The following is a 25,243-nucleotide window of genomic DNA, read 5'->3' as shown; positions in this document are numbered from 1 at the left end:
ACTGCAGTTCTGCATGGCCTTATAGCCGCACCTAATGCTGTTGAGCTCCAGCTTCCCATCCATAGCTTTGGGATTCTACCCAAATGTAATGACTGCAACAGTGAAACATGAAGAACATAGAAAAGTTGTGTACACTTATCGTAAATGTAGATGTTAGTGTATTCACTGTTGCAGTCCAGGTTACCCGCCATCCCACTTTCATTCAGGAGTTTCTTTCCTTTTCTATCTTCTACAACCTGTGTGTATTTACTTGCAGATGAAGGTAGTTTGTATTGATGCATGTATGTATAGTTTTAGTATATATTTTTGCTACCTTTTTGGGGGCACCTGACATCTGGGGCCAGAAAATCTAAAGAAAATGGCATCGGCTGCTTGTTTTATATCTCTGACTACCTGATGTCATGGAAGAGGAGACAGCAACCGACGCTGGACCCAAGACTTTGGAATTCATGCCGACTGAGGGCAACCTGCCAGCAGATTACCCAAATGTAATGACTGCAACAGTGAATACACTCTTAACATCTACATTTATGCTAAGTGTACACAACTGTACTTTCTGCATGGTCAGTATGCTGATATGCTGGTTTGGCTGGCTGCTGCTGATTTAGAGACTGTGCAATTTTGATATAAACTTCCAAGGCCAGTTGCTCTTTACTTCAGCCGATGGTCACTGGTGCAGATTTAAAAGCATATGGTTTGAAACTAACCCTGTCCGTTACATTGGTGTAGGACATTCCCATAAAATCAGCTTTGACAGTTCTGTACACCACCTTAATTTTAGAGACTGAAGTTTGGCTTTATTTTGACAAGTGTGCTGTGGGTATAAGATATTTAAAATAAGTTTACGGTGTTTTTTGTGGGGCATGTACTTTTAATATAAAGGGATTGGGATGTATACGTGCGCACCCCTGTAGAGTTGTCTTGCTTTTGTCGTAATCCATTAACTGCAATTCCTAGTGAAGCATAGGGACTATGACTTAAAAATATCACAAGGAATAGGTAGGGAGTTTTAATATGGACAATAAGAGGCAGGTTAGATGTCCTATTCCCATGTTACAATATTCATACTGTGGTATTTCCAGCTTTCAGGCGACACGATGTAGGCTCCTATATAAAAACTTAAGCCTGGCTGTCGTAGGTGCGCGGAACATCACACACAGGGCTATAAACCAGAGAGTTTAAATCTGACGTCAGCATGCACAGACCTCAGAACTTTTAGCCACAGACGATAGATTCAGCCGCTTCGCTCCTACATCTGAAGACTTTGAAAAGATAAGTACCCTGTTGGGGTTTGCATTTTTCACTCAAGCTTTAGCTTGGTTGCTGTAGTTCCTCTATTAGCCGATGTCTGAGTGTGTAAATGCAGTTGCAGGCGCCTGATTCTGCACAGACTCCCACGACAGCTGTCTGTTGCCTAGGTAGAGAGCACGACCATAAGGCCTGCTCTTTTGTCAGTCCTTCGTACCCAAGACCTTACGCAGCCGTCTGGCCTCGTTAAATTTATATTTAGAAAAAATCAAAGGCTTAACTCATGCTTAGGAAGGATCCTGAGTTGGCCACTCAAGCCGAACAACCTAGGAAGTAGGCCAAGGTCTGCAGGTCTTCTCCAGATGCTGCTCTGCCTTCGGATGTTCTGCTGACTGCCATTCTAGGGTCTGGGGTTCACCCGATTACTCCATTTCCTCTGGAAGAGGCCTTGTCAGTTGCCACGGAGAGCACATCAGCGGAGTTGATAAAGAAGTCTGCCATAACTGATGTTGAGGGGGGAACTATTGCTTGATTGGCCAACCAGGACTTCTACTGCAGCGCAGGCCTCTTTCCCTACCTACCAGATGCCCACTCCTACAAAAAAGAAGCAAATACCAAAACACTTGAACCCGAGTCCTCAAGCAGCCCCAGACTGGGAATGCTTCACTTCTTTGATGCCGGTCTTGATGGCACTTGCGCCTACAGGCTCTACTCCCACCAGCATTCCTGTGCTGAGTCCTAGGCTGGCCTCTGCTTCCTCCTGGCCTTTAACTACTACTCGGCAACCAGTTACTCAGGATGACTGACCATTCTTACTACTCCTCTGAGGAATCTGTATCCTGTGTCTGATTGCCTCTCCCATAGACTGTTACTCCCCTGACAAGAACTCTCTTGAAGGGGACTCCCAACCTGAGGGTATTTCATTTGGGGAAACTATTTCAAAAATGAGTATTTCAAGTGGGATACTTAGTTTCTGAAACCCAGAAGAGATACTTTGAGCTTTTACAGCTTGACTCTCCCACTCCTTCAGCCATCCTTCTAGTGCTCCCAGCCTTCTTAGATGCCTTCAGTTCTGTTTCCAAGAGCCCAGACTCTCAACCTCCTGCCCCTAAAAGGCCATATAAGTTTTGCAGAGTACCTGATTACAAGTTCCTAGTCACCCCTCGCTGACCTAGTAGTTATTGCAGTATCCCCAGACAGTCTAGGCAGTTGCCTTGTGCTTTTCTACTGCCATCAGATAGACAGCAAAACTGTGGGCAGAATGGGAAAAAAGGTGTACACCTTCTCTGCCCTAGCTTTCAGGGCTATAAACTATCAAACACACAAAGTATGCCCTAGACCTGGTTTCTCAGGCCACCACTTTATTGGCTTCCATCCCTGACTGTCCAGCCAAATCAGACATTACATCCAAACTGTCCGTTGCCACACAAGTAGCCAGACACTCCATCTGTTGCAGTTAGGATGCAGCAGTGGCAACTGCCAGATCTGCTGCCACTGCATTGGCCTTGTGCAGATACTCCTTGCTCAGATTACAGTATCTGCAAGATGATTTTAAAGCCAAATCATAGATGCTGCTCTGGACAGCCTTATATTTGGCAAAAAAGCTGCAGAACTTATCAAAACCTTGCAAGAAAAGAGCAAGGAGCTGCTGGATATTAAGCACCTGCTGGTGTCCCCAGTGCCAGATACTACAGGAACTACCCAGCCCAAACATCCTTTGTCAGAAGGACTCCTTCCACCTCTTGCCCTTCTGCCAGACCATGCAAGGTACCTCTGAGATAACCTTATCCCAGACTCCCTCAAACCCCCAACAAACAGCCTTTTCCAGATAGAAGGGGACCTTCCTCCGCCTGACTGCCTTCCCAAGTGCCCCAGTCCTCTTGCCTTACTCTATCCCTTCCCTTCTGTAAAACCATCACTTCAGATCTCAGTGGGTCCTTTCCATCATCCATCGGGTTTGCTCAAAATGCGTTTGCCATTTACAATTTGTGATCATGCGATAGGAACCAGTCTTGCACATCAGACCACCAAGAAAGCCTATCCCTCCTCCCTGGGACCTCAACTTTGTGCTGGAAAAGCTTACCCCTTTTGAGCCCACTAGCACAGCATCTCTTCAAATCTGCACATGGGAAACCATTATATTAGTGGCAATTGCCTCTGCTAGAAGTGTCTGAATTACAGGCCCTGCTGGCTTGCCCTCCTTACACCACCTTCCACAATGACAGGGTGACCAACGCACAAACCCCTCCTTTATTCCCAAAGTAGTAAATTAACTATCCTTAAACCAGTCTATTCACCTACCCACTTTCTTCCCCTCCCCTACTAACTTTGCAGAGAGGATTCTCCATTCCCTGGATGTACATAGACAATGGAGATTCTACTTGGACAAAACTAAGTCCTTCAGAAAATCTGACCAACTATTCATTTCCTTCCATCCCAGGGCTTTGGTAAGACGGTCTCCAAACAAACTCTCTCCTGGATCAGAAAATCCGTCCTGTGTGTTTTTTTTTGCTACTCATCGCAAACCATTGCCTCAAGGAGTGCGAGCACATTCTACCAGAGGCATGACTAACTCAAAGGCTTTCATGAAAAAAGGACTAGACACAGCCGCCATCATGGAGGCAGCCACCTTGTCTACAGTCCATACTTTCACTAAGCACTGCAAGACCGACCAGGTCTCTAGAGCCAGGGCAGGATTTGCCAGAGCAATCCTGCAGGGATTTGTGGAATCGTTTATCTCTGTCACCTTCAGAACCCAGGACTTCCACTTCATATACCCTCCCCAACCCAACTTATGTACATAGATGCATCATACCGAGGGTGGGAGGCCACCTTGAAAGATTTCAGGGTACAGGAGGCATGGAATCCTACCCTTCAAAAGAAACATATCATTGTAAGGGAAATGGCTGCAGTTCTGGCCCTCAAGGCTTTTTTTCCTCTCCTCCAACCGGGTCCCCTTCAGATATTCACAGACAACACCACAATAATGTGGTGTATCAACAAACAAGGAAGGAACCAGAGCTTACCTCCTCTGCCAGGTCATCTTCTTTCGGCTGTTCCCATTAGGGTTGCCACAGCAGATCGCCTGTTTCCATTTCTTCCTGTCCTCTGCATTTTGCTCTGTCACACCAACCACCTACATGTCCTCTCACCACATCCATAAACCTCATCCTCTTTTCCTGTTACCTGGTAGCTTCATCCTTAGCATCTTTTTCCCAATATACTCAGCATTCCGCCTCAGCACATGTCCAAACCAACGTAATCGTGCCTCTCTGGCTTTGTCTCCAAACCTTCCAACAACCTGGGCTGACCCTCTAATATACTTATTCCTAATCCTGTCCACCCTCGTCATACCCACTGCAAATCTTAACATCTTTAATTCTGCCACATCCAGCTCACACTCCTGCCTTTTTGTCAATGCCACTGTCTCCAACCCATTTAACATAGCTGGTCTCACTACCCTCTTGTAGACATTCCCTTTCACTCTTACAGGTACTAGTCTGTCACAAATCACTCCTGACACTCTTCTCCACCCACTCCATCCTGCCTGTACTCTCTTCTTCACCTCTCTTCCACGCTCACCGTTACTCTGAACTATTGACCCCAAGTATTTAAACTCATCCGCCTTCGCCACCTCTACTCCTTGCATCCTCACCATTCCTCTGTCCTCCCTCTCATTCATGCACATATATTCTGTCTTAGTCCTGCTGACCTTTATTCCTCTTCTCTCTAGAGCATAACTCCATCTCTCCAGGGTCTCCTCCACCTGTTCTCTACTCTCACTAGAGATCACAATGTTATCTGCAAACATCATAGTCCATTGGGACTCCTGTCTGATCTTGTCTGTCAACCTGTCCATCACCATTGCAAATAGCTCAGAGCTCATCCTTGATGTAACCCCACCTCCACTTTAAACACATCTGTCGCTCCCACCGCAGACCTCACCTCTGTCACTACTCTCGTACATATCCTGTACCACTCTTACATACTTTTGACACTCCTGACTTCCTCATACAGTACCACTCCTCCTCTCCAGGCACCCTGTCATATGCTTTCTCTAAGTCTACAAAAACACAATGCAACTCCTTCCTACATTCTCTCTACTTCTCCAGCACTCTCAGAGCAAAGATCGCATCTGTAGTGCTCTTTCCTGGCATGAAACCATACTGCTGATCACTAATCACGTCCGTTTTTAACCTTGCTTCCACTACTCTTTCCCATAACTTCATGCTGTGACTGATCAATTTTATCCCTACTACAGCTCTGCACATCACCCTTATTCTTAAAAATCAGTACCAAAACACTTTCTCCATTCCTCAGGCATCCTCTCACTTTCCAAGATTTCATTAAACAATCTGGTTAAAAACTCCACTGCCATTTCACCTAAACACCTCCATGCTTCCACAGGTATGTCATCTGGGCCAACAGCCTTTCCATTCTTCATTCTCTTCATAGCTATCCTTACTTCCTCCTTGCTAATCCATTGTACTTCACGATTCGCTATCCCTACATCACCCAGCCTTCTCTCCCTCTCCTTCTCCATTCATCAACCCCTCAAAGTACTCTTTCCATCCCCTCAACACACACTCCTCGCTTGTGAGTGTTTCCCACATAATCCTTTATCACCTTTACCTGCTGCACATCTTTCCTAGCTCGGTCCCTCTGTCTAGCCAATCGGTACAGGTCCTTTTCTCCCTCCTTAGTGTCTAACCTTTCATACAACTCTTCATTTATCTTTAGCCTTTGCCACCTCTTTCTTTGCCATGCACCTCATCTCCTTATACTCATGTCTACTTTCTTCATCTCTGACAATCCCACTTCTTTGCCAACCTCTTTCTCTGAATGCTCTCCTGTACTTCCTCATTCCATCACCGTGTCTCCTTGTCATCCTTCCTCTGTCCAGATGTGATACCAAGCACCTTTCTAGCCGTCTCCCTTGCTAGCTCTGCTGTAGTTACCCAGCTATTTGGTGACTCTTCACTGCCACCCAGTGCCTGCCTTAACTCATCCCTGAACTCCACCTCAATTACCCTTTTTCAATTTCCACCACTTGATCCTTGGTGCTCCCCTCACACTCCTCCTCCTCTTCTTGATAACCAACGTCATCCTACAAACCACTATTTTATGCTGCCTAACGACACTTTCTCTGGTCACTTTACAGTCTTCAATCTCCTTCAAACTGGCCCTCCTACATATGCAATATAATCCTCCTGTGTGCATCTTCCTCCACTCTTGTATGTCACCCTATGCTCCTCCCTCTTGTTAAAATACGTATTCACCACAGCCATGTCCATCCTTTTTGCAAAATCCACTACCATCTGACCTTCTGCATTCCTTTGTTTAGCACCATACCTACCCATCACTTCCTCATCTCCTCTGTTCCCTTCACCAACATGCCCATTGAAATCTGCTCCAATCACCACTCTCTCACCCTTGGGTAGTCATCACCACTTCATCCAATTCACTCCAAAATTTTTCTTTCTCATCTATTGCACACCCAACTTGTGGAGCATACGCACTAACAACATTCATCATTACACCATCAATTTCCAGCTTCATAAACGTCACTCTATCCGACACTCTTTTCACCTCCAAAACACTCGGCATACTGTTCCTTCAGAATAACTCCTACGCCATTTCTCCTCCCATCCACACCATGATAAAACAATTTGAACCCACCTCCGATACACCTAGACTTACTCCCCTTCCGTCTGGTCTCTTGCATACACAATGTACCAACCTTCTTTTCCATCATATCAGCTAGCTCTTTCCCTATACCAGTCATACTGCCAACATTCAAAGTTCTGACCCTCACTACCACAGTCCTAGCTTTTCTCTTCTCTCCTGCCTTAGGCCAACAGTAGCCCAATTTCTGCCAGCACCCTGTAGGCTAACAGTACTGGTGGCAGTCGTTAATCCGGGCCTCGACCGATCTGGTATAAAAACTTTTCTTGGTGACTGCATGAAATGTTGTGTTGAAGTTTTATGCTGGATGCCCTTCTTGACGCAACCCTCCCCATGGCTTGTGCATCCCCAGTGGCTGGGTTCTTACCTCCTCTAGTAAACCCATCCCTAGTCTTTGTATATGTATGTGAACTCATTAAGGATGGCCTTTCATACTCTTCAGTGAAAGTCTACCTTTTAGCCATTTCAACTTGTCTACCTCTAGATCCCCCTTTGCTATCCAGGCTGGATGTAAAACTTTTCCTTAGAGGGGTCTTGCACATCAGACCACCAAGAACACCCCCCCCCCCCCCAGGAACTAAACTTTGTTCTGGAAAAACTAACACTTCCCCATTTGAGCCAGCTAGATCTGCTATGCTCCAAATGTGTACATTGAAGACTGTACTGCTGGTGACCATTACTTCCTCTAGAAGAGTCTACAAGCTCTCATGGCCTGCCCCCCCTTACACTACCTTCCACAAGGATAGGGTGACCCTGTGCACTAACCCTTCCTTCATGCCTAAAGTGGTCAAACAACTGTCCTTTAAACCAATCCATTCACCTGCTTGCCTTCTCACTATCATTAGTTGGAGAGGGAAAGATTCTCCATTCCCTGGATGTGTCCAGACAACTTAGATTCTACCTAGACAAAACAAAGTCCTTCAGAAAATCTAGCCAAGTATTTGTATCCTTCCACCCCAGGGCTCTGGGCAAGGCATTCTCCAAACTATTTCATGTTGGATCAGAAAATCCAGTTCCTTTTGTTACTCACACTATGGCAAGCACTTACCCCAGGGAGTTGAGCTGACTCTACCAGAGACGGGGCTACTTTCAAAACCTTCCTCAAAGGGTTAGACACAACCTCCATTCTGGAAGCAGCCACCTGGTCCACACTTCACAACTTCACCAAGCACTACAAATTGGACCACATCTCCAGAGCCAGGGCAGGGTTTGCTAGAGCAATCGTGCAGGGTTTTCTGGAATCTTCTACCTCCGCCCTTCCCTCTAAGCTGTGGTACTCTCCCACACTAAGAATACTGCAACATAGGAATAGGAGGACATAGAATAGTTGTGTAAAATCTTACCATAACCGTAGTTGTCTTTCTCTTCCATGTTGCAGTATTCCATCCCACCCTCTAAATCCCCCTGGTATTGTCTCTTCTCCTATGTATCTCCTCCCTACAGGCCAGTCTCTACAGCCCTGCATTGACATTTGCTTTGGATTCTCCTTGGCCTTATAGTCTCTTCTCTGGGCTTCAGATTCTGAGGTCTGTGCCTATGTCATTTATACTCCATGGTTTATGGCCCTACATGTGACATCCCACGCACCTACGGCAGCCAGGCTTAAGCTTTTGTGTAGGAGGCGACGGGTTGCCTGAGGGCTGGAAATCCCACAGTATGAATACTGCAACATGGAAGAGGACATCTATAGTTATGGTAAGACTACACAACTATTCTTTTTTTTATTAATATGATATCATTCAGTTTTGCACTGAGAAGAGCAGAAACTGGAAAATGTTTTTCAGCAGTCCTTTTTCCATTGGGTGTGCCTGTCCTGTTCTGTAGTATGTTTACTCACTTGGAATATCAGACTTGGTTGCTGTTCTTTGAATAGGCTGAAGTTCTGGTTTGGTTTGCCCTGTTGAGAGAGGGGCTGAGTGGTTTCATTTTAGCAAGCATGTTTCATCTCTGCCATGTGCAGTAGTGAACTAATAGTTGCATTTCTTTTTACTGTCACTCAATTTTCTTTATATGAAAGAACCATAACAGTATGCCAGTCTCTTGTGTATTACTAGGGGTGAGAGTGACCCAAAAGCAAGGACTGCAGACACCAGTCCAACTAATTTTCAGATTGTATTTCTGCTTAAACTTTGTAGCTTGGCCCATGAGATGGTGCGTTTGCATGGAGATGTGGTTCAGTATCAAATATTGATCCATGGGAGTCTGTTTCAGTTTTTCATTTGGGATTGATGTCTACTATCAGTCATTGTAATTGAGGTTGAATGTTCAGGTATATCCAGTGGATATAAAAAGTGTACACACCCCTGTAAAAATGCCAGGTTTTGTGATGTAAAAAAAGACCACAATAAATCATTTCAAAACTTTTCCCACCTTTAATGTGACCTATAACCTTTACAGTTTGAAAAGCAAATCTGTTAGGGGAAGAAATATAAAAAAAAAAATGTACAAAAAGCTGGTTGCATAAGCGTGCACACCCTTAAAGTAATACTTTGTTGAAGCACCTTTTGATTTAATTACAACATTCAGTCTTAGGTAGAAGTCTCAGCATGGCACATCTTGACTTGACAATATCTGCCCACTCTTCCTTGTAATAGTGCTCCAAATCTGTCAGATTGCGAGGGTATCTCTTGCGCTCAGTTCTCTTCAGGTCACCCCACAGATTTTCTGTTGGATTTAGGTCTGGGCTCTGGCTGGGCCATTCCAAAACTTTAATTTTCTTCTGGTGAAGCCATTCTTTTGTTGATTTAGATGTATGTTTGGGGTCATTGTCATGTTGAAAGTGAAATTCCTCCATCTTCTGCTTTCTAGCAGATGCCTTAAGGTTTTGGGCCAAAAGTGACTAGTTTTTGGAACTGTTGATAATTCTCTACACCTTGACTAAAGCCCCAGTTCCAGCTGAAGAAAAGCAACTCCAAAGCGTAATACTGCCACCACCATGCTTCACATCACCAAAAAAAAAACTGTCCCCATGCTGAAGTGTTTTTTGTGCCAAAGGTAATTTTTGAAATTGTGGCCAAAAAGTTCAACCTTGGTCTCATCAGACCATGACACATTTTCCCACATGCTTTTGGGAGACTTGATGTATTATTTACAAGTTTTAGATGGGCCCGAATGTTTTTCTGTTTAAGAAAAGGCTTCCGTCTTGCAACCCTATCCCATAGTCCAGACGTGGTAAATACAGGAGATTGTCATATGTAGTACACAAATCAGTACTTGCCAGAAATTCCTGCAGCTCCTTCAGTGTTGCTGTAGGTCTCTAGGCAGCCTCTCTGACCAGTTTTCATCTCCAGTTTTGGTGGGGCGTCCTGTTCTTTGCAACATCACTGTTGTCCCATATGTTTCCACTTTTTGATGACGGTTTTCACTGTTACATGGTATATCCAATGCTGTGGATATTTTTTGTACCCTTCTCCTGACTGATACCTTTCTGTGTCCATGTTTCGAGGGCTTTCTTGTTTTTAGGTAGGGAAAGTCTCCTATGGAAATGTTTGGCAGCATGTCTGTGTTAAACTAATGCGTTCAAATTTAACAGTTTGTCACTTGCCGCAAAAAAATCTGCTGTAGAATTTTTTTTCTTGAGTTTGCTTCAAATGCAACTTGTATACTTACCATATTCATTTACTCTTTCAGACAAGCAGCAACACACTACATTATATCCACATTGAACAGCTAGATAAGGTAAGCCTAGCATTCATTGGGCTTGTAGCATGTTTTGTATTCTAGAAGCTCATGGAAGTGCGTTGTATTTATTTGTCTGGCTTGTTCTGCAGATTGCTGAAAGCCCAGCTGAAATCATGGAGTCGTTAACCAAAATGTACAGTATCCCTAAAGATAAACAGGTAATCAACTTCCTGTGTGGGCTTCATTGGTTAGAAATTGGCAGCTTGTTTAGTAATGAGCTGAGCTTGGTTGCACTGAAGAGTTTGAGGTCTTCAAACAGAAGACCTATAGTGAGTATAAGGTAGTTGTCTGTAAATGTGTACCTGTCTCAGACAGTGTTAATTTCAGGGGTGTAGTTTATGCAGTTCTTGCACAGTCCACATTAGTTTAATGAAGGTGACTGAGATTAATACCTGTTTTAACACTACCATTTTAATATGATTGTAAAACTTATATTTTTATTCACAGAGGGGTACCTAGACTTGATCATGGAAGTACTGCTCTGGTTTTGTTCTCATTCCTGCCACTTCATTGTGTAGAGTGCCTAGAGCTGCTCCAGGTCAAAAGCGCCTTGAAAAAAATGATGGCCTTTACTGTAGCTGCAAGATATTTCCAAACCGTTTGACAGCCAGTAGCCTAAAAGTTATTATAGACAGCACTGCAGTATGGTACACAAGAGGTGACATGAACTTGTAATACTTAATTAGTGATAGCCAGAGACATGACCTGTCACCTAAGCCTTCATTTGTTGGTGGTATTCCTCTGCTCTGACCTGAATGCAGAGGCAGACAAGCTGAGTAAATGGAGATCCAGCAGTCAGTATTAGCTGGTTCTCATAGTATTCACAGACCTGGTGAGCAAGTGAAGATGCAGCTTATGCCTTGAGGGAGAAGTGCTAGTTAAAGTTCTTTTCCAGATGTGTGCTTAGAGATACATGAAGTAGAAGCATTCTTTAGCCCCTTTGGGGGTGGGGTGGCAGCGATATTCAGCTCATTTTAGTTCCCCTGAAGGTTGAAAGAAATGGTAAGGTTTTTCTTAGTAGCTACTCTTTAAAGCAGCTGGAGTTCTCCCTGCAAATGTAGCTAAGCAGAGATTGACCAAAACAGCTTCCGCTAGTCTGATGTAGGGAAAAGGGTCAGTAGTGCATACAAACCTCGGGCACCTGTACATAGCTGTCAGATGCTACTGTACATAGCTGTCAGATGCTACTGTGAACCGGTTTCCTTTTAAGGCCAGCTTCTGAGAAGAGGTGCTGCACAGTTCTACAAAAAGCAAGAAAGTTCTACAAGCAGAAAGGTGTACTAGTATTTTTTTTTTTAATTCTGTCTTTGCCAAGTGGTAGATCTGCTTATGTGAATGAAGGGGTATTAGTGCAAGAATTACTGGGTCCATCGGTTTTAACTGTTATGAGCTCCAAGGGGGCCAATTCCCCAAATTCATAGAAACTGGGAAACTTGGTTTCAGGTAGGGTTTTTTTTAAATCTTTTTAGAAGCTAAATATGATTTGCTGTATAATGCAGATGTGTAACATTTAAAAAAAAAATTAATTGACTGATGAGATATGCACTGGTTTTACTGTTAAATGTCTTTTAGATTTAGAAGAAAAATTTTATCTGCCAGAATTTTTGGCTACGATAGTGTAGAAATTACCAATATTGTAATTTGTCTAAGTTACAACCCTGCAGATGTGCTGGAGACCCCCAAGTATCAGTAGAAGGTTATCTGTTAAGTTCAGAACGGTATTTGTATTTGTAAAACTGGATATAACAGTGCTGTTTTTTGATACTGCACAAAGTGCACTAGTCATGCATGGAATATTTCCTAGCATTTCAAAGTGAGTATTAACCTTTGAAGAAACCATGCGTGTTGGATGACAAATACATTTAGTGTACAGTCTTAATGTTCTGTGTGACTGAAGCCTTTGTTTGGTTGCAGGCAGCACATGCTTTGGTTTTCTTTCCACTTGGAAGTTATTGGCAATATTCCTAACTGATTTACCCAAGAGTTTTCTGAATGTCTTACTGTTGCCCACACTGTTGTAGAAGCATTAAATAACGGGCACCACTTCAACTACACAGTGGTGGTTATTTTTTTTTGCATTAAATGTCTAAATCAATAATTTTTCTCCTTTTTCCCCAAGCAGTTTTCAGTAACTGTGGTCCTTCGCATCCAACCACAACTCTCACTGTACCCGTCTACTGTATGGCAGTTTGTAACTGCCACATTGCCTTTTATAACTCTTATTTATGCATTTCAAAATAATTCCATACCTGTTGCTGGGTGGCAGCAGTGCACATGAGCCTCATTTGTACATTGAAGAGTCAGCCTTGCTGATACACAGTATGCCCTCCAATGTTAGGTTAAGCAGTGGAATATTGCTGATATTAATTTGTGCCTCTGGATGTCTCCTTGTTGCATACCATCTTTTAGTTTTTTGGAAACAACTTGTTGAATGCATTTGCCCCCTCAATCCCCCTTTGTTAATGTAAAATGTTTCATAACTTTGCCAGTAGTCTTAAATGTCTCAAGCCATGCACACTACTCTGAAGGTTTTGTTCTACATATTTGCTGGATTATGTCAGTTTGCAAATGCCACTTTATTCCTAGTGCATAGCATACCCTTCATGTAAGATTAGATGATTTTCGTGTTCCACTGTTGCAGTCCTCACATTTGGGTTATCCTTGCCAGGATATAGCTGCCTGCCCAAATACCAGAGACTTTGTATTTCTGCGTCTGTTGCTGTTGCTTCAGCACTGATGTCAGGATAAAGTAAGGCATCAAACGCCATTACATCAGTCTTTCTTGCTGTGGAGCCCGAAGCAGAAGCAGTTAGCATGAGTGCTGGTCGGCCGCTACCCGAGTTTCGTCTACAAAATTGAAGCTGAAGTCTTCTAAAGCAAAGTACCCTGTTGGGGATCCTTTTTTCTTGCACTAACCGATGTCAGAAAAAGTTAACTGTTCTCTCGCCTGTGGAAAGCAATTACCACACAGATTTTCATTCTTACTGCGTCACTTGCTTAGGCCCAGACCATGACGTCCCCCAGCTGTCGCCTGTGTGCTTTGTTCAATGCCAGAACCATCAGCTTTGGGCCCTTATTGTAGCTAGATTTTTTCGCATTCTGTCCTCTAACTCTGATATGGCTTCGGTAAGCCATCCGACAGCATATCTTCCAAAAAAATGTAAAGATAGACAGACTGCACATGTCTAAACCTACCAACAACGCTTGCATTAAGCTAGTCACCAGTTCTCTGGTCCTCACTGAGGTACTTTCTCAGCCCCTGATGCCCACTTCTGTGGATTTGCAGGCCGCTAACGAGACCCTTTTGGAGTCCGGTGTGCCGCAGTCGTCCTCGACTAAGGATCCTGCGGTTGTCTCTACATTGGATGGGTACAGAGCCGCTGAGCAGGCATCCGCTTCCAAAACAGTCTCACACTACCGATTCTTGACAGACATCTTTTGAGACTACCATTCTTTCGAAAACAGTGTCTTGGGCCCAGGATACGAATCACACCCAAGAAACCGACCCAATCTCAGGCACCTGCTTCCTTGCCTCAGTTTCAAATGCTTAAAGTGGCGGAAGACCACATAGTGCTGATCAGAGGAAGCCACACTACCCCCCTCCAAATGGAAAAGATCTATCCCCTGTATGTTTGCCTGAACAAGTGTCAGATGTCTCTGCTTCTGAATATGAAGACATGCAACCCCTCTACTTGTGAGGATTCTGATGCAGAGGATTCCATCCCTTCAGCCTCTCCCCCAAAGGATTTTCCCTTCAGGGAAACCCTTCATACCTTAAGGTAGCATTTCAAATGGGAGTCAGGACTACCCTCAGTCTAAAAAGACTCGCAATTCTTAGGTCTTCCACAGCACAGACCCTTGGCCATCCCCCCAGTCTTGGATGTTGTAGAGGTTGTTTTCTTGGAATCCAGCTCTACTCCTGCACCCAGAAAATCAGATGGGTGCTAGAGTCCCTGACTCAAATTTATTTTTAATAATCCTACTGCTGATCCTGTGGCAATTTTTCAAGGGCCTAAAGGAATTAAAGCAACCTCTGCTAGGAATCCCACCCCCGCAGATAGGCATTCTCGAGCACTAGACAGATGTATGTAAAAAAAAGTATACACCTCAGCTACTCTTGCTATCAGAGCACTAAATTGTCAGTTCCATATGCTAAAATTTCATCAACATACCCTGGAACTCAATCTTCCTTTCCTGCTAGTGCAGAATCTAAAGAGTTGATGCATTCTGCAAGTCAAGTAACTAAACCTTGCTCTAGAAGCTTCTTGCAATGCAGCAGTCACTGGATCTGTCCTTAGACCTGCATCGCTTAAGGAACAGCCCTTGCCAGACTGTCAAATCTAAATTGTTGGATGCCCCCCTTGCACAAAGACAACTAATTTGGCACTAAGGCAGAAGAGGTCTTAAAAAACGGTAGAGAAAGCAAAATCTATGCAGACAGGTAAGGATTTTTTTTAAAGGTTCAACCACCCAGGTTCAGCAGGCATTGTCCCCACAAGCATTGGTTCTTTCCTGTTCCCACTAGGCAAGTTCAGCCCAGACCCTGGGGAACCACACCCCCCACACAGCAGCCTCAGGGATTGCAGAGATCTAAGCAGTAAACTACTTCCACTTCAAAACCAGGGAGTTCTAAGCCAGCCACCTATGGTAAGAACTCACAATGACTCACTTCCCCACCCCCTTCCTCTGCCCACCTTAACTTTCCCCTAGGAGAAAAACTCTCCTTTCACTTAAGCACCTGGGCCACCATTACTCATATTTCAACATGGTGTCCCAGGGATACAAATTTCCCTTCCAATTCCTAGTGTTCCCAGATGTCCTTCAAGGATGCATCCGCAGTCATAACATATGGGTTGTCCTGCCTCCGGCAGCCCTTCGGTCGGCCGGATTCCAAAGTCTGGGTCTGGCCTTGGCTGATGTCGCACTTTCCCCGACATCAGAGCTTCTGGGGTATAAAGGCATCAGCCGACGCCATTTTCCTCAGTCTTTCTTGCCGCGCGGTGCCCGAAGCAGAAGCTGTTCGCAAGTGCCGGTCGGTCAGATCCAGAGATTTCAGCTACCGAAGACTTCTAAAAAAGCTAAGTACCCCGTTGGGGACTCTTTCTTGCCTCAGCCGATGTCAGACAAAGTAAATAATTGTTTAACTTGTGGGAAACAAATACCTCATAAGGATTTCCATTCTTACTGCCTTCCTTGCTTAGGCCCAGGCCACGACATATCAGCTTGTTTAGCCTGTGCCTCCTTCAACCGACGGACTCTGACGTCTGTCTGAGTTTGCAGAGGAATTTTTTGGAACCGCTTTTGCTTATAAAATGCCGTCGGAGACTCAGACTTCGCATATGGTCAAAAAACGCAAGGAAAAGGACCGACACTCGTGGCCCGCGGTTTCAGCTGAAACCACGGCTAGGCCTACCGCGAGTGTCTCGGTTTCGGCTGAAATAGTCCACTGTTATTACTACTACCGAAACCTTACCTCCGACCACCGAGGCAAGAGAGGCCCCGGCTGAGTCGGCTTCAGAACTCCCTACCGAAGCTAGTGCTCAAGAATTGTCCGACACCATACCTTTGGACATTTCTACCCCTGCACGTGGGGCAGCTAGGCCCCCAGCTTCTGTCTATTAAGGCCTTCTCCAGGGCTAAAGCTGCCAAACTTTCAAAAACTTTGCCTGCCAAATCTACTTCCCAGAGGCCTTCCTCTAGTTCTCAGATTCTCACTCTTGCTGAGGACTTTATATCCTTAATTAGGGGTTCCCAACCCCACCCAGACAGGGCCTCCCAACCTCCTTCAGACAAAAGGCCCAGGACTGATCCCTCTGAACCTCTTTCCTCAGATTACTCCACGGATGGATCTGATTTGTCAGACCATCGGGGAAGGGGCCTACTCGCCTTATGAGGATTCAGATGCGGAAGGTTCTATTCCTTCGGCCTCCCCACCTGAAGAATTTTCCTTTGGGGAGACTTCACACTCCATGAGGGAGCACTTTCAATGGCAGGGTCAGGATTTCTCTGATTCTAGAAAAAGATTAAGGACCTTTTTGCTTTTGCCCCAGCATAGGCCCTTAGCCATACCACCTGTTTTAACTGTAATTGATGTGTACAATGATGTCAGTACTGCACCTGATTCTCTTCCTCCGGCCCCTGCCAAACCTGACCGATATTACAGGGTCCCGGATTCTCACTTCCACCTGTATAAAGCCCATGCTGCAGACCCAGAAACTATTTCTCAGGGCCCTAAAGGGGTTGCAGCTGCTACTGCCAAAAATCCCCTACCCTCTGAAAGAGAGTCTAGAGCATTAGAGAGATGGGGAAAAAAGGTTTATACATCTGCTACTCTTTCTGCCAGGGCATTAAACTGTCAATTCCATATGATACAGTACCAATAATTTGTTAGATCAGCTGAATAAGAAGCTTTCTTCTGAACCTTTAGACCATAAATCCCTTCAGGATTTGGTACACAACTCTCAGCAGGTCAGTAATCCTTTCTTAACATGTGGCTATGATGCACTGGAGGCTTCATTTAGATCAGCTATGACTGGGGCAGTAATTCGTAGGCATGCCTGACTGAAGGAGCAATCTTTGCCAGACCATGTCAAGGCTAAACTCCTCGATGCTCCAATGGAAAAACAAAATTTATTTGGCTCCCCTGCACAGGAGATTCTAAAGGTGGAAGAAAAAGCAAAATCTGTGCAAACAGTAAAGGAATTCCTGCAGGTCCAACCTCCGAGGTTCAGCAGAAACTGGCCTACAAAAAATTGGTCCTTTCCAGACACTTCCAGAGCACAGAGGGGCAGGAACAGATGCCCTAGAGGCAGAGGTCAATCAAAGGGTGCCTACAGGGGCCATCAGTGGCAGCCTGCCAACCAGAGGAGTAGTGCCACAGCTACAACTACAACCACTACCACAGGACAGACCCAATGACTTGACTCTGATTCCGCCTACCAGGGATCCACTGGAAGCTCCCTTGAGCGGAAAACTGGCTTTATTCTCAAAAAACTGGCATTGCATTACAAAGGATACATGGACATTGCAAACAATAGACAAAGGATACGGGTTTTACTTCCACACTTTGCCAAAAAGGGGCAGGATGCCAAACCTTCCACCAAACCAGAAGGCAGACCTACAGTTTTTATCTTGGAAAACTGCTTTTCTTCTGGCAATCACTTCAGCAAGAAGAGTATCTGAGTTACAGGCATTAATGGCAGTGCAGCCTTTTCTTATTTTCCACCAGGATAGAGTATCACTGAGAACCAATCCTACTTTCATGCCAAAGGTGGTATCCAGGGTATCCTTGAACCAAGCTATTCATTTGCCTACTTTCTTCCCTAACCCACAGAACAAAGGAGAAAAACTTTTGCACACCTTGGATATACACAGACTACTACGCTACTATCTGGACAGAACTAAAACCAACAGAAAAACTGACCAACTTTTTGTAGCATATGCAACTGGGGTGCAAGGAAGAGCAATTTTCAAACAGAATTTCAAAATGGGTAGGAAATTGCATTCGTTTTTGCTACTCCTTTCACGGAAAGACAGCTCCTGAAAATATCAGGCCTCATTCCACAAGGGCCACAGCCACCACTACATCTTTCCTACGAGGGGTGGCTACCAAGGACATTTTAGAAGCTGCTACTTGGAAATGCATACATTTGCCAAGCATTACAATCTACCTTTATACTCCAGATCCCGAGCAGGGTTTGCAACTGCAGTTCTGCAGGGGATCTTAACTACACCATCCCTCTCTTAGTACCTCCTCCCCCAGTTTGGCTGTGGTATTCTACCCATATGTTATGACTGCAGATGCATCCTTAAAGGACATAGTACAGTTTTGTACCTACCATAAATGTAGATGTCCGATAGGTATGCATCTGCAGTCAGGATTACCCACCCTCCTTCCCCTCTGTGGTATTCCTAGGGTGCTTACCCCTCTTTCAGCTAGCTGGGGGAATCTATTATGGTGTATTTGTTTGTATATATATATATGTATATAATTTGCTACTGTTTGGAACTTTTCAGCATTATCCAAATTTAGCCTTCCTAGAGGGCACCTGGCATCTGGGGCAAGAAACACTGAGGAAAATGGCGTCAGCTGATGCCTTTATACCCCAGAAGCTCTGACGGGGAAAGTGCGACATCAGCCGAGGCCAGACCCAGACTTTGGAATCCGGCCGACCGAAGGGCTGCCTGAGGCAGGACAACCCATATGTTATGACTGCAGATGCATACCTATCGGACATCTACATTTATGGTAGGTACAAAACTGTACTTTCTACCTCCAAACAAGTGGGCAGAGGCACAAAGTAAAGTCCTTTTTCTCCTATCTGAGGGTAGTGGAGCATGCTCCTGCAGAGCAGAAGGGCTAAGGTTTCTACTCCAGACTTTTTCTGGTACCCACAAAAAACTGGCACCTGGTGCCCCATCCTCTTCCAGCTTTTTCCCGGTTAGGGGTCGCCACAGCAGATCACCTGTCTGCTCATGATTGGTAGTGGAGTTTTTACCGTGTCGAGTTACCAGCCCGGCGCCCAACCTTCCACAGAAGAGGCACACACGCACACTCACACCTAGGGCCAATTTAGTGTCCAATCCCCCTATAGCATGTCTTTGGGATGTGGGAGGAAACTCATCCGGAGGACACCCACGTGACCACAGGGAGGACATGCAGACTCCACACAGAAGGCACCCCAGCCGAGAATCGAACCGGAGAACCTCTTGCTGTGCGGCGGCAGTGTTAAAAGCTGCACCACTGTGGCCACCTATATCTATTTTAAACACTTTCCTGGTGATCCCAAAATTCAAAATGCTCGCCGTCCAGCAGCTGCTACCCATGGTCTCCAAGGATGCTTGGTTAGCCACCCTAGACCTAAGAGGCCTTCCTCCACATTCCTATCAGGGAATCGTGCAGGAAATTAAGTTTCAGGGCAGGATCTCTGCATTTTCACTTCTCTGTGCTTACCTTTGGCTTAACTACTGCTCCCAGAGTTTTCACAAAATGTCTTACTCCGGCCATTGCCTTTTGCTGACAAAGGAATATCCATATTTACCCGTACTTGGATGACTGCCTAATTTAGACAGACAGGAAAAGCTGCTGAAGCCTGGCCTTTGTAAAGTCCCTACTAACCTCCTTTAGGGTACACAATCAACGAAAAAAAAAATTCCAAACAGGTGCCCACCCAAAGGATTATATTTGTGGGAGCAAACCTGGACACAGCATCCCAGATGGCATTCCTTACATCAGAAAAGCAAACTTTCCTAATAGCCTTCTTTCAACTAGCCACCATACCCTAGCTATCTGCAAGGAAAATCCTGCAAGCTCTGGGGTTCATGGCATCTTGCATACTACTCATTCCATATGCCAGACTGCATATGAGAACTTCAGTGGTACCTAAACGGCCTTTGGTGTCAACACTGTCAAGACCTGGAGACTCTTATACCTATAATACCTTGCCTCAAAAGATTTTTTTTGGTGGGAAACAGCATGCACTACAAAAAGGGGCTACTTTTCTCACCATCCCCCACCACCCAGACGCTTACCACAGACTCATCAGACTATCCCTGGGGTGCACACCTGGATGACAGGTGCATATAGGGCCAATGAAGCCCATAGCAAATCCATCTGCACATCAGCCAAAAAAGATGGGCTGTCCAGCATGCCTTGATGGCTTTCAAGCCCCTTCCCAGGGGCTATCCTGATCAAAACAGCACCACTGATGTGGTGTATCAACAAGCAGGGAGGGACGCACTCATTCAGGCTGGCCATGACCCTTTGCGCACAGCCTCTGCCATGCAACTCCACCTGTTAGCAGAATTCCTACCAGGTTCTCTCAACTATCTGGCAGACCACTTAAGCAGAAATCGTTGGGACCCATACAAGTGGCAGCAAACAGAAGGACCTTCATCCTAATAACTCAGAAATGGGGCACCCCGGGGGTTGACCTCTTTGCCTCCTACACCAACCATCAGCTTGGCAAATGCACCAGGGAGCATCGCTGCATGGCTTGGAAAGTGGATGCCCTGTCCTTCCCCTGGATCAATCTATCGGTCTGTGCCTTTCCTCCACTATCACTCATCCCCAGGGTTCTGCTCAAAATAAAGGAGGAAAAACCAAGGACAATACTTACAGCTACAGACTGGACTTGCCAGCACTGGTACCCCTTGCTGCTCAGCCTGTCCCTACTTGCCACCATGGCATCTTCCTCAGATCCAAACCTCCTGACCCAGAGGAAAGGGTTTTCATGCATCCCCAATTGCAGATACTCAGTTTGGCAGCTTGGCTTATTCCCTAACCCCCGATCAATCTGCTATCCTCAGTAAACGGGTTCTGCACGTTATATGCAAGACCAGACACCCTAGCACTAGAAAGTCTTATGCTGACAAATGGAAAAGGTTCTGCACCTGGATGCAGACTAAGGGAGCCAATACGGTACAGCCCTCCCTCTCATCCTGGATTGCTTAGCTGACCTGCTACACAGTGGCCTCTTTTTTTTTTTCCTCTAAAATTCATGCCTGTGTTATCTCTGCTCATTTTCCCACTGAGCAGCCCATTTTCTCACACCCTTTGATCAAACAATCCCTAAGAGGTGCTAGCAACTTCAGGCCATCCAGAAGAGCACCAACACCAGTTTGGGACTTTAACTTTGTGTTGGAAAAGCTCACTCTGCCCCCCTTTGAACCAGCTTTTTCAACAGAGCTAAATTTTCTTTCCTGGAATACAGCTTTCCTTTTGGCTATCATTTCAGCCAGAAGGGTCTCCGAGCTGCAGGCACTCATGGCTGTAGAACCCTCCTTCAATGCTGACAGGGTATATCCCTCAGGACCAACCCATCCTTCATGCCCAAGGTGGTGTCCAGTGTGGCTCTCCACTAATCCGTTCATTTGGCCACCTGTTTTCCTAATCCCCAGAATAAGGGGGAAAGGAATCCTGCACACTCTATATGTGCACAGATACCTCAGATTCTATCTAGATAGGATTAAATCCTTCAGAAAGTCTGATCAATTGCTGGTTAGCTTTGCTACAGGGGCAAAGCCATCTCCAAACCATTTCCAAATGGATAGCACACTGCATCCATTTCTGCTACAAACAAGGAAAGCCTCCCCCAAGGGGGTCATGACTCAATCCACCAGAACAGCCTCCACCTCTGCAGTTTTCCTCTGAGGAGTCCCCACCAGGGACATCCTGGAGGCTGCCACCTGGACATCTGTTCCCACCTTTACCAAACATTACCACCTTCTCTTCTCCAAATCGGGGGCAGGGTTTCCCTCTGCAGTCTTGCAGGGCATCCTAGCCAGACCCTAGTTTCCTTGAGTGCCTCCACCCATTTCCTTAGCTTTGGGAATCAACCCAAATGTAGTTGCAACAGTGAAACATGAACATAGTACAGTTGTGTACACTTACCATAAATGTTGATGTTAGTGTGTTCACTGTTGCAGTCTTGGTTTTCCTCCCTCAATCTCCTTTTTTATCTTCTCTTTCCTTAGAAGGGTCATATTGGTATTTACTTTCTACTGGTGGGGTTCTTTCACCAAAACCTGCTTCCTTCTTACAGGAGCTCCTGACAGGTTAAGGCAAGAAAAATTGATGTAATGGCTTTGGATGCCTTACTTTATACTACTGACTACCTGACATCAGTCCTGAAGCGACAGCAACTGACGCCGAAATACTTAGCCTCTGGTATTCAGGCTGGCCAAGGGTTACCCCTAGCAGGGATGGCCCAAATGTGATGACTGCAACAGTGAATACAGTCTAACATCTAGGTTTATGGTAAGTGTACACAACCGTACTTCTGTTCCCGTGTTGCTGTATTCTTAGTGTGGGATTCCTCACCTCAGGCGAACTGAACGTCGGCTCCTGTACAAAATCTTAAGCCTGGCTGTTGTAGGTGCATGGGATGTCATATGTAGGGCTATAAACCCAGGGACCTTTAAATGTGACGTCTGCACACACACCTCAGAACTTTTGAGCCGCAGACGTTACTTCGATCAACTTTTCTTCTGTACTCTAAGACTTCGAGAAAGCGAAGTACCCTGTTGGGGAATTTTGTCTTTTTGCTGGAGTTTGGTTAGCTATAGTTATCGTTGGCCGATGTCAGCTAAGAAGGGCAAATGTCTTTGAGGGTGTCGGATGCCACATAAAGATGCACATGACAGTTGTCTTTTGTCTAGGGAAGGAACATGACCATACATCTTTTTCTTTGCCAATCTTTTGTTCCTAAGATCCTTCATAGCAGTCTGCTCACCCTTCTCTTATATTTAGAAGAAGACTCAAAAAGAAAACTTGTGCTCAGGATGGATCCCGAATCGGCTGTCCTAACTGAACCACCATGGAAAAAGGCCAAGGTTTCCAGGCCTACTTCCATTGCCTCTCTATCGGACATTCCGCCAGCTTCTGATTTCAGGGTTGAGGGATGTCTGATAGAACAGTCTACTTCGGCTCCCACCAAGGAAGCTGGTTTGGAAGCAATGGGCCTGCATGTCCATGGAGATAACAGATACTGTCCCTACCGATGTCTAGGGGAAACCAGATAGTTAAACTACTGATCGGGATGCCATTACCTGAAGCCCAGGCAGCCGAACCCAGGCCTTCTCCCAGACCTACGCCGTCTAAACAGAAACAAAAAAACAAAACACCTGACTCTAACACTTGGGAGCCCCAGACTGGCAATCATTTACCAGCTCCTTGATGCAGACCTTTATGGCCCTTAGGCCTACAGCCTCTTCCCCCTCCACTGGTCCAGTGCTTAGTCCTAGGCCCGCTTCTGCTACTTCTCTCCCCTTGCCTACTGCCCAAGAAGAAGATGAGGTCTTGGAACCCCATTACTCATCTTGTGATAACTCTATTTCTTAAGCCTCACAAATTGCCTCACCTCTGGAATGCTGTTACCCAGATGAGGAATCCATTGAAGGGGACTCCCCACCAGACAGCATCAACTTTGGGGAAACAGTTACAAAAATGATAGAATATTTCAAATGGGATACTATCCAGATTGACACCCAGAGGAGGTATTTTGAATTCCATGTGGAGTCTCTCCCTTCTGTCTTACCGGGTTCCTATTGGATGACCGAAGACGCATTCTGTCTAATGCGTCTTGGTTGAACTTAAAATAATGAAAAGGCAAAATAGCGATGCGGCTTTTAAGCAAATTCTTTCCCTGGGAAAGAGTTCACTTGGTTGCTTCTGGTACTTTGCCGTTTTCGGCACTGCAGTGCGATCTCTGAGTTGGTATATTTAAGTATGGGGGGTGTGAGGGACACAGCCCCCCCCCCCACATCGTGGGGGGAATGTGAGGGACGAAGCCCCCCACTTTATGTATTTCAATTTTTTTTTTTGGAACAGTGATGGTTTTCCCTGGGAAAAAAAATTGCTGTTCTGAGCTTTCGAGATTGTAAGCTTTCACTTACACGAGGTTGATTATTAATCATTCGCTTTAAGCGTTCAATGATATAATGTAGACCTGTCTTACCTGCCTATCTGGATGCTTTCACCTCTGCATCCTAGAATCCAGACTCTCAACCACCTTCTAAGAGACCAGACAGGTTCTACAAAGTACCTGATGACCAGAAATTCTTAAAGCCTCTCTTTAATTGCTGTCTCCCCTGACAAGCAGTATAGAATGATTCCTTCAGCATCTCTTCTGCCTACTGAAACGTATAACAAAAACATGTACAGGATTGGGAACAAAGTGTGCACCTCCTCCCTGGCCCTCAGAGCTATCGATTACCAAACTCCCATGATAAAATATGCCTTGGACCTAGTTTCACAAGCCTCCAATCTCTTGGCTTCCACCCCTGACTGCCCTACCAAAACTACCTTAGCATTTAAACTGGCCCTGGCTTCTCGGATAGCCAGACATTCCATTAGGTGCAGTTATGATGCCGCAGAGGCCTCACTCTTAGCTTCTCCTCCAACCACTCCTAAAGGATTTCAAGTCTAAAATCTTAGACCGTAACCTCTTGGGCAAACAATCTTTAGAATGTTTTAAAAACCTGCAGGAGAAAAGTAAGGAGCTTCAGGACATGAAGCATTTGCTCGTCTCCCATTCCAAAATACTACAGGAATTATCCTGCAAAGACTTCCTTTGTTAGAACCCCTTCCTCTGCTACCCTCTCTACCAGGCATAGGGGAGGAACCAGGAGGCAAACCTACTCCAGAACAGTTATTTCACAACCTTCTCCAAGAGAGCCCTTTCAGGATAGAAGTGGACACAGCAGTGCTGGAGTGCCTTGCCCATCTACTCTGTCTGACACCACCACCAACACTGCCTCCCCTTTTGGAAAACCTTCACATCAGACCACTGGGTACTGACTGTCATTCAGAAGAGTTATTTCCTTTCTTGGAAGAAAAGCCCATTCCAATGCCCATCCCCTTTCCTGCCAAAAATCAACACCTCATACCTCACATCACTACACCTTTTGAGATTAGGAACCATAGAACCTGTCCCTCCAGTGCAGGAAGGAAAAGGATTTTACTCTAGACTTTTTCTGGTCCTCAAAAAAGATGGCCCTTGGGAGACCAATGCTAGGTTTATCCTTCCTAAACCTGTTCCAAAAAGTCCCATCATTCAGGATGCTATCCCTTCAAACTGTTCTCGCTTTATCAGCCCGGGCCTTTATGGCCATTCCTAGGTCTAAAGGA

The 25,243-nt window shown here is 45.4% G+C and overlaps 1 protein-coding gene across 1 annotated transcript in view; it reads left to right on the top strand.

The window, feature by feature from the left end:
• Positions 1 to 25,243, top strand: part of HUWE1 (HECT, UBA and WWE domain containing E3 ubiquitin protein ligase 1) — a gene marked incomplete in the record, with an annotated part of 5,008,559 nt that overhangs the window by 859,261 nt on the left and 4,124,055 nt on the right. Inside the window, 2 exon segments of the mRNA XM_044079288.1 lie at positions 10,564 to 10,611; positions 10,704 to 10,772. Coding sequence (XP_043935223.1) covers positions 10,564 to 10,611; positions 10,704 to 10,772 — 117 coding nt within the window.

The sequence above is a fragment of the Protopterus annectens genome, chromosome 8.part0, assembly GCF_019279795.1.
Source record: "Protopterus annectens isolate FY-2018-M chromosome 8.part0, PAN1.0, whole genome shotgun sequence".
NCBI classification, from domain to species: Eukaryota; Metazoa; Chordata; order Ceratodontiformes; family Protopteridae; genus Protopterus; species Protopterus annectens.
This window is presented reverse-complemented; position numbering and strand designations above follow the sequence as displayed.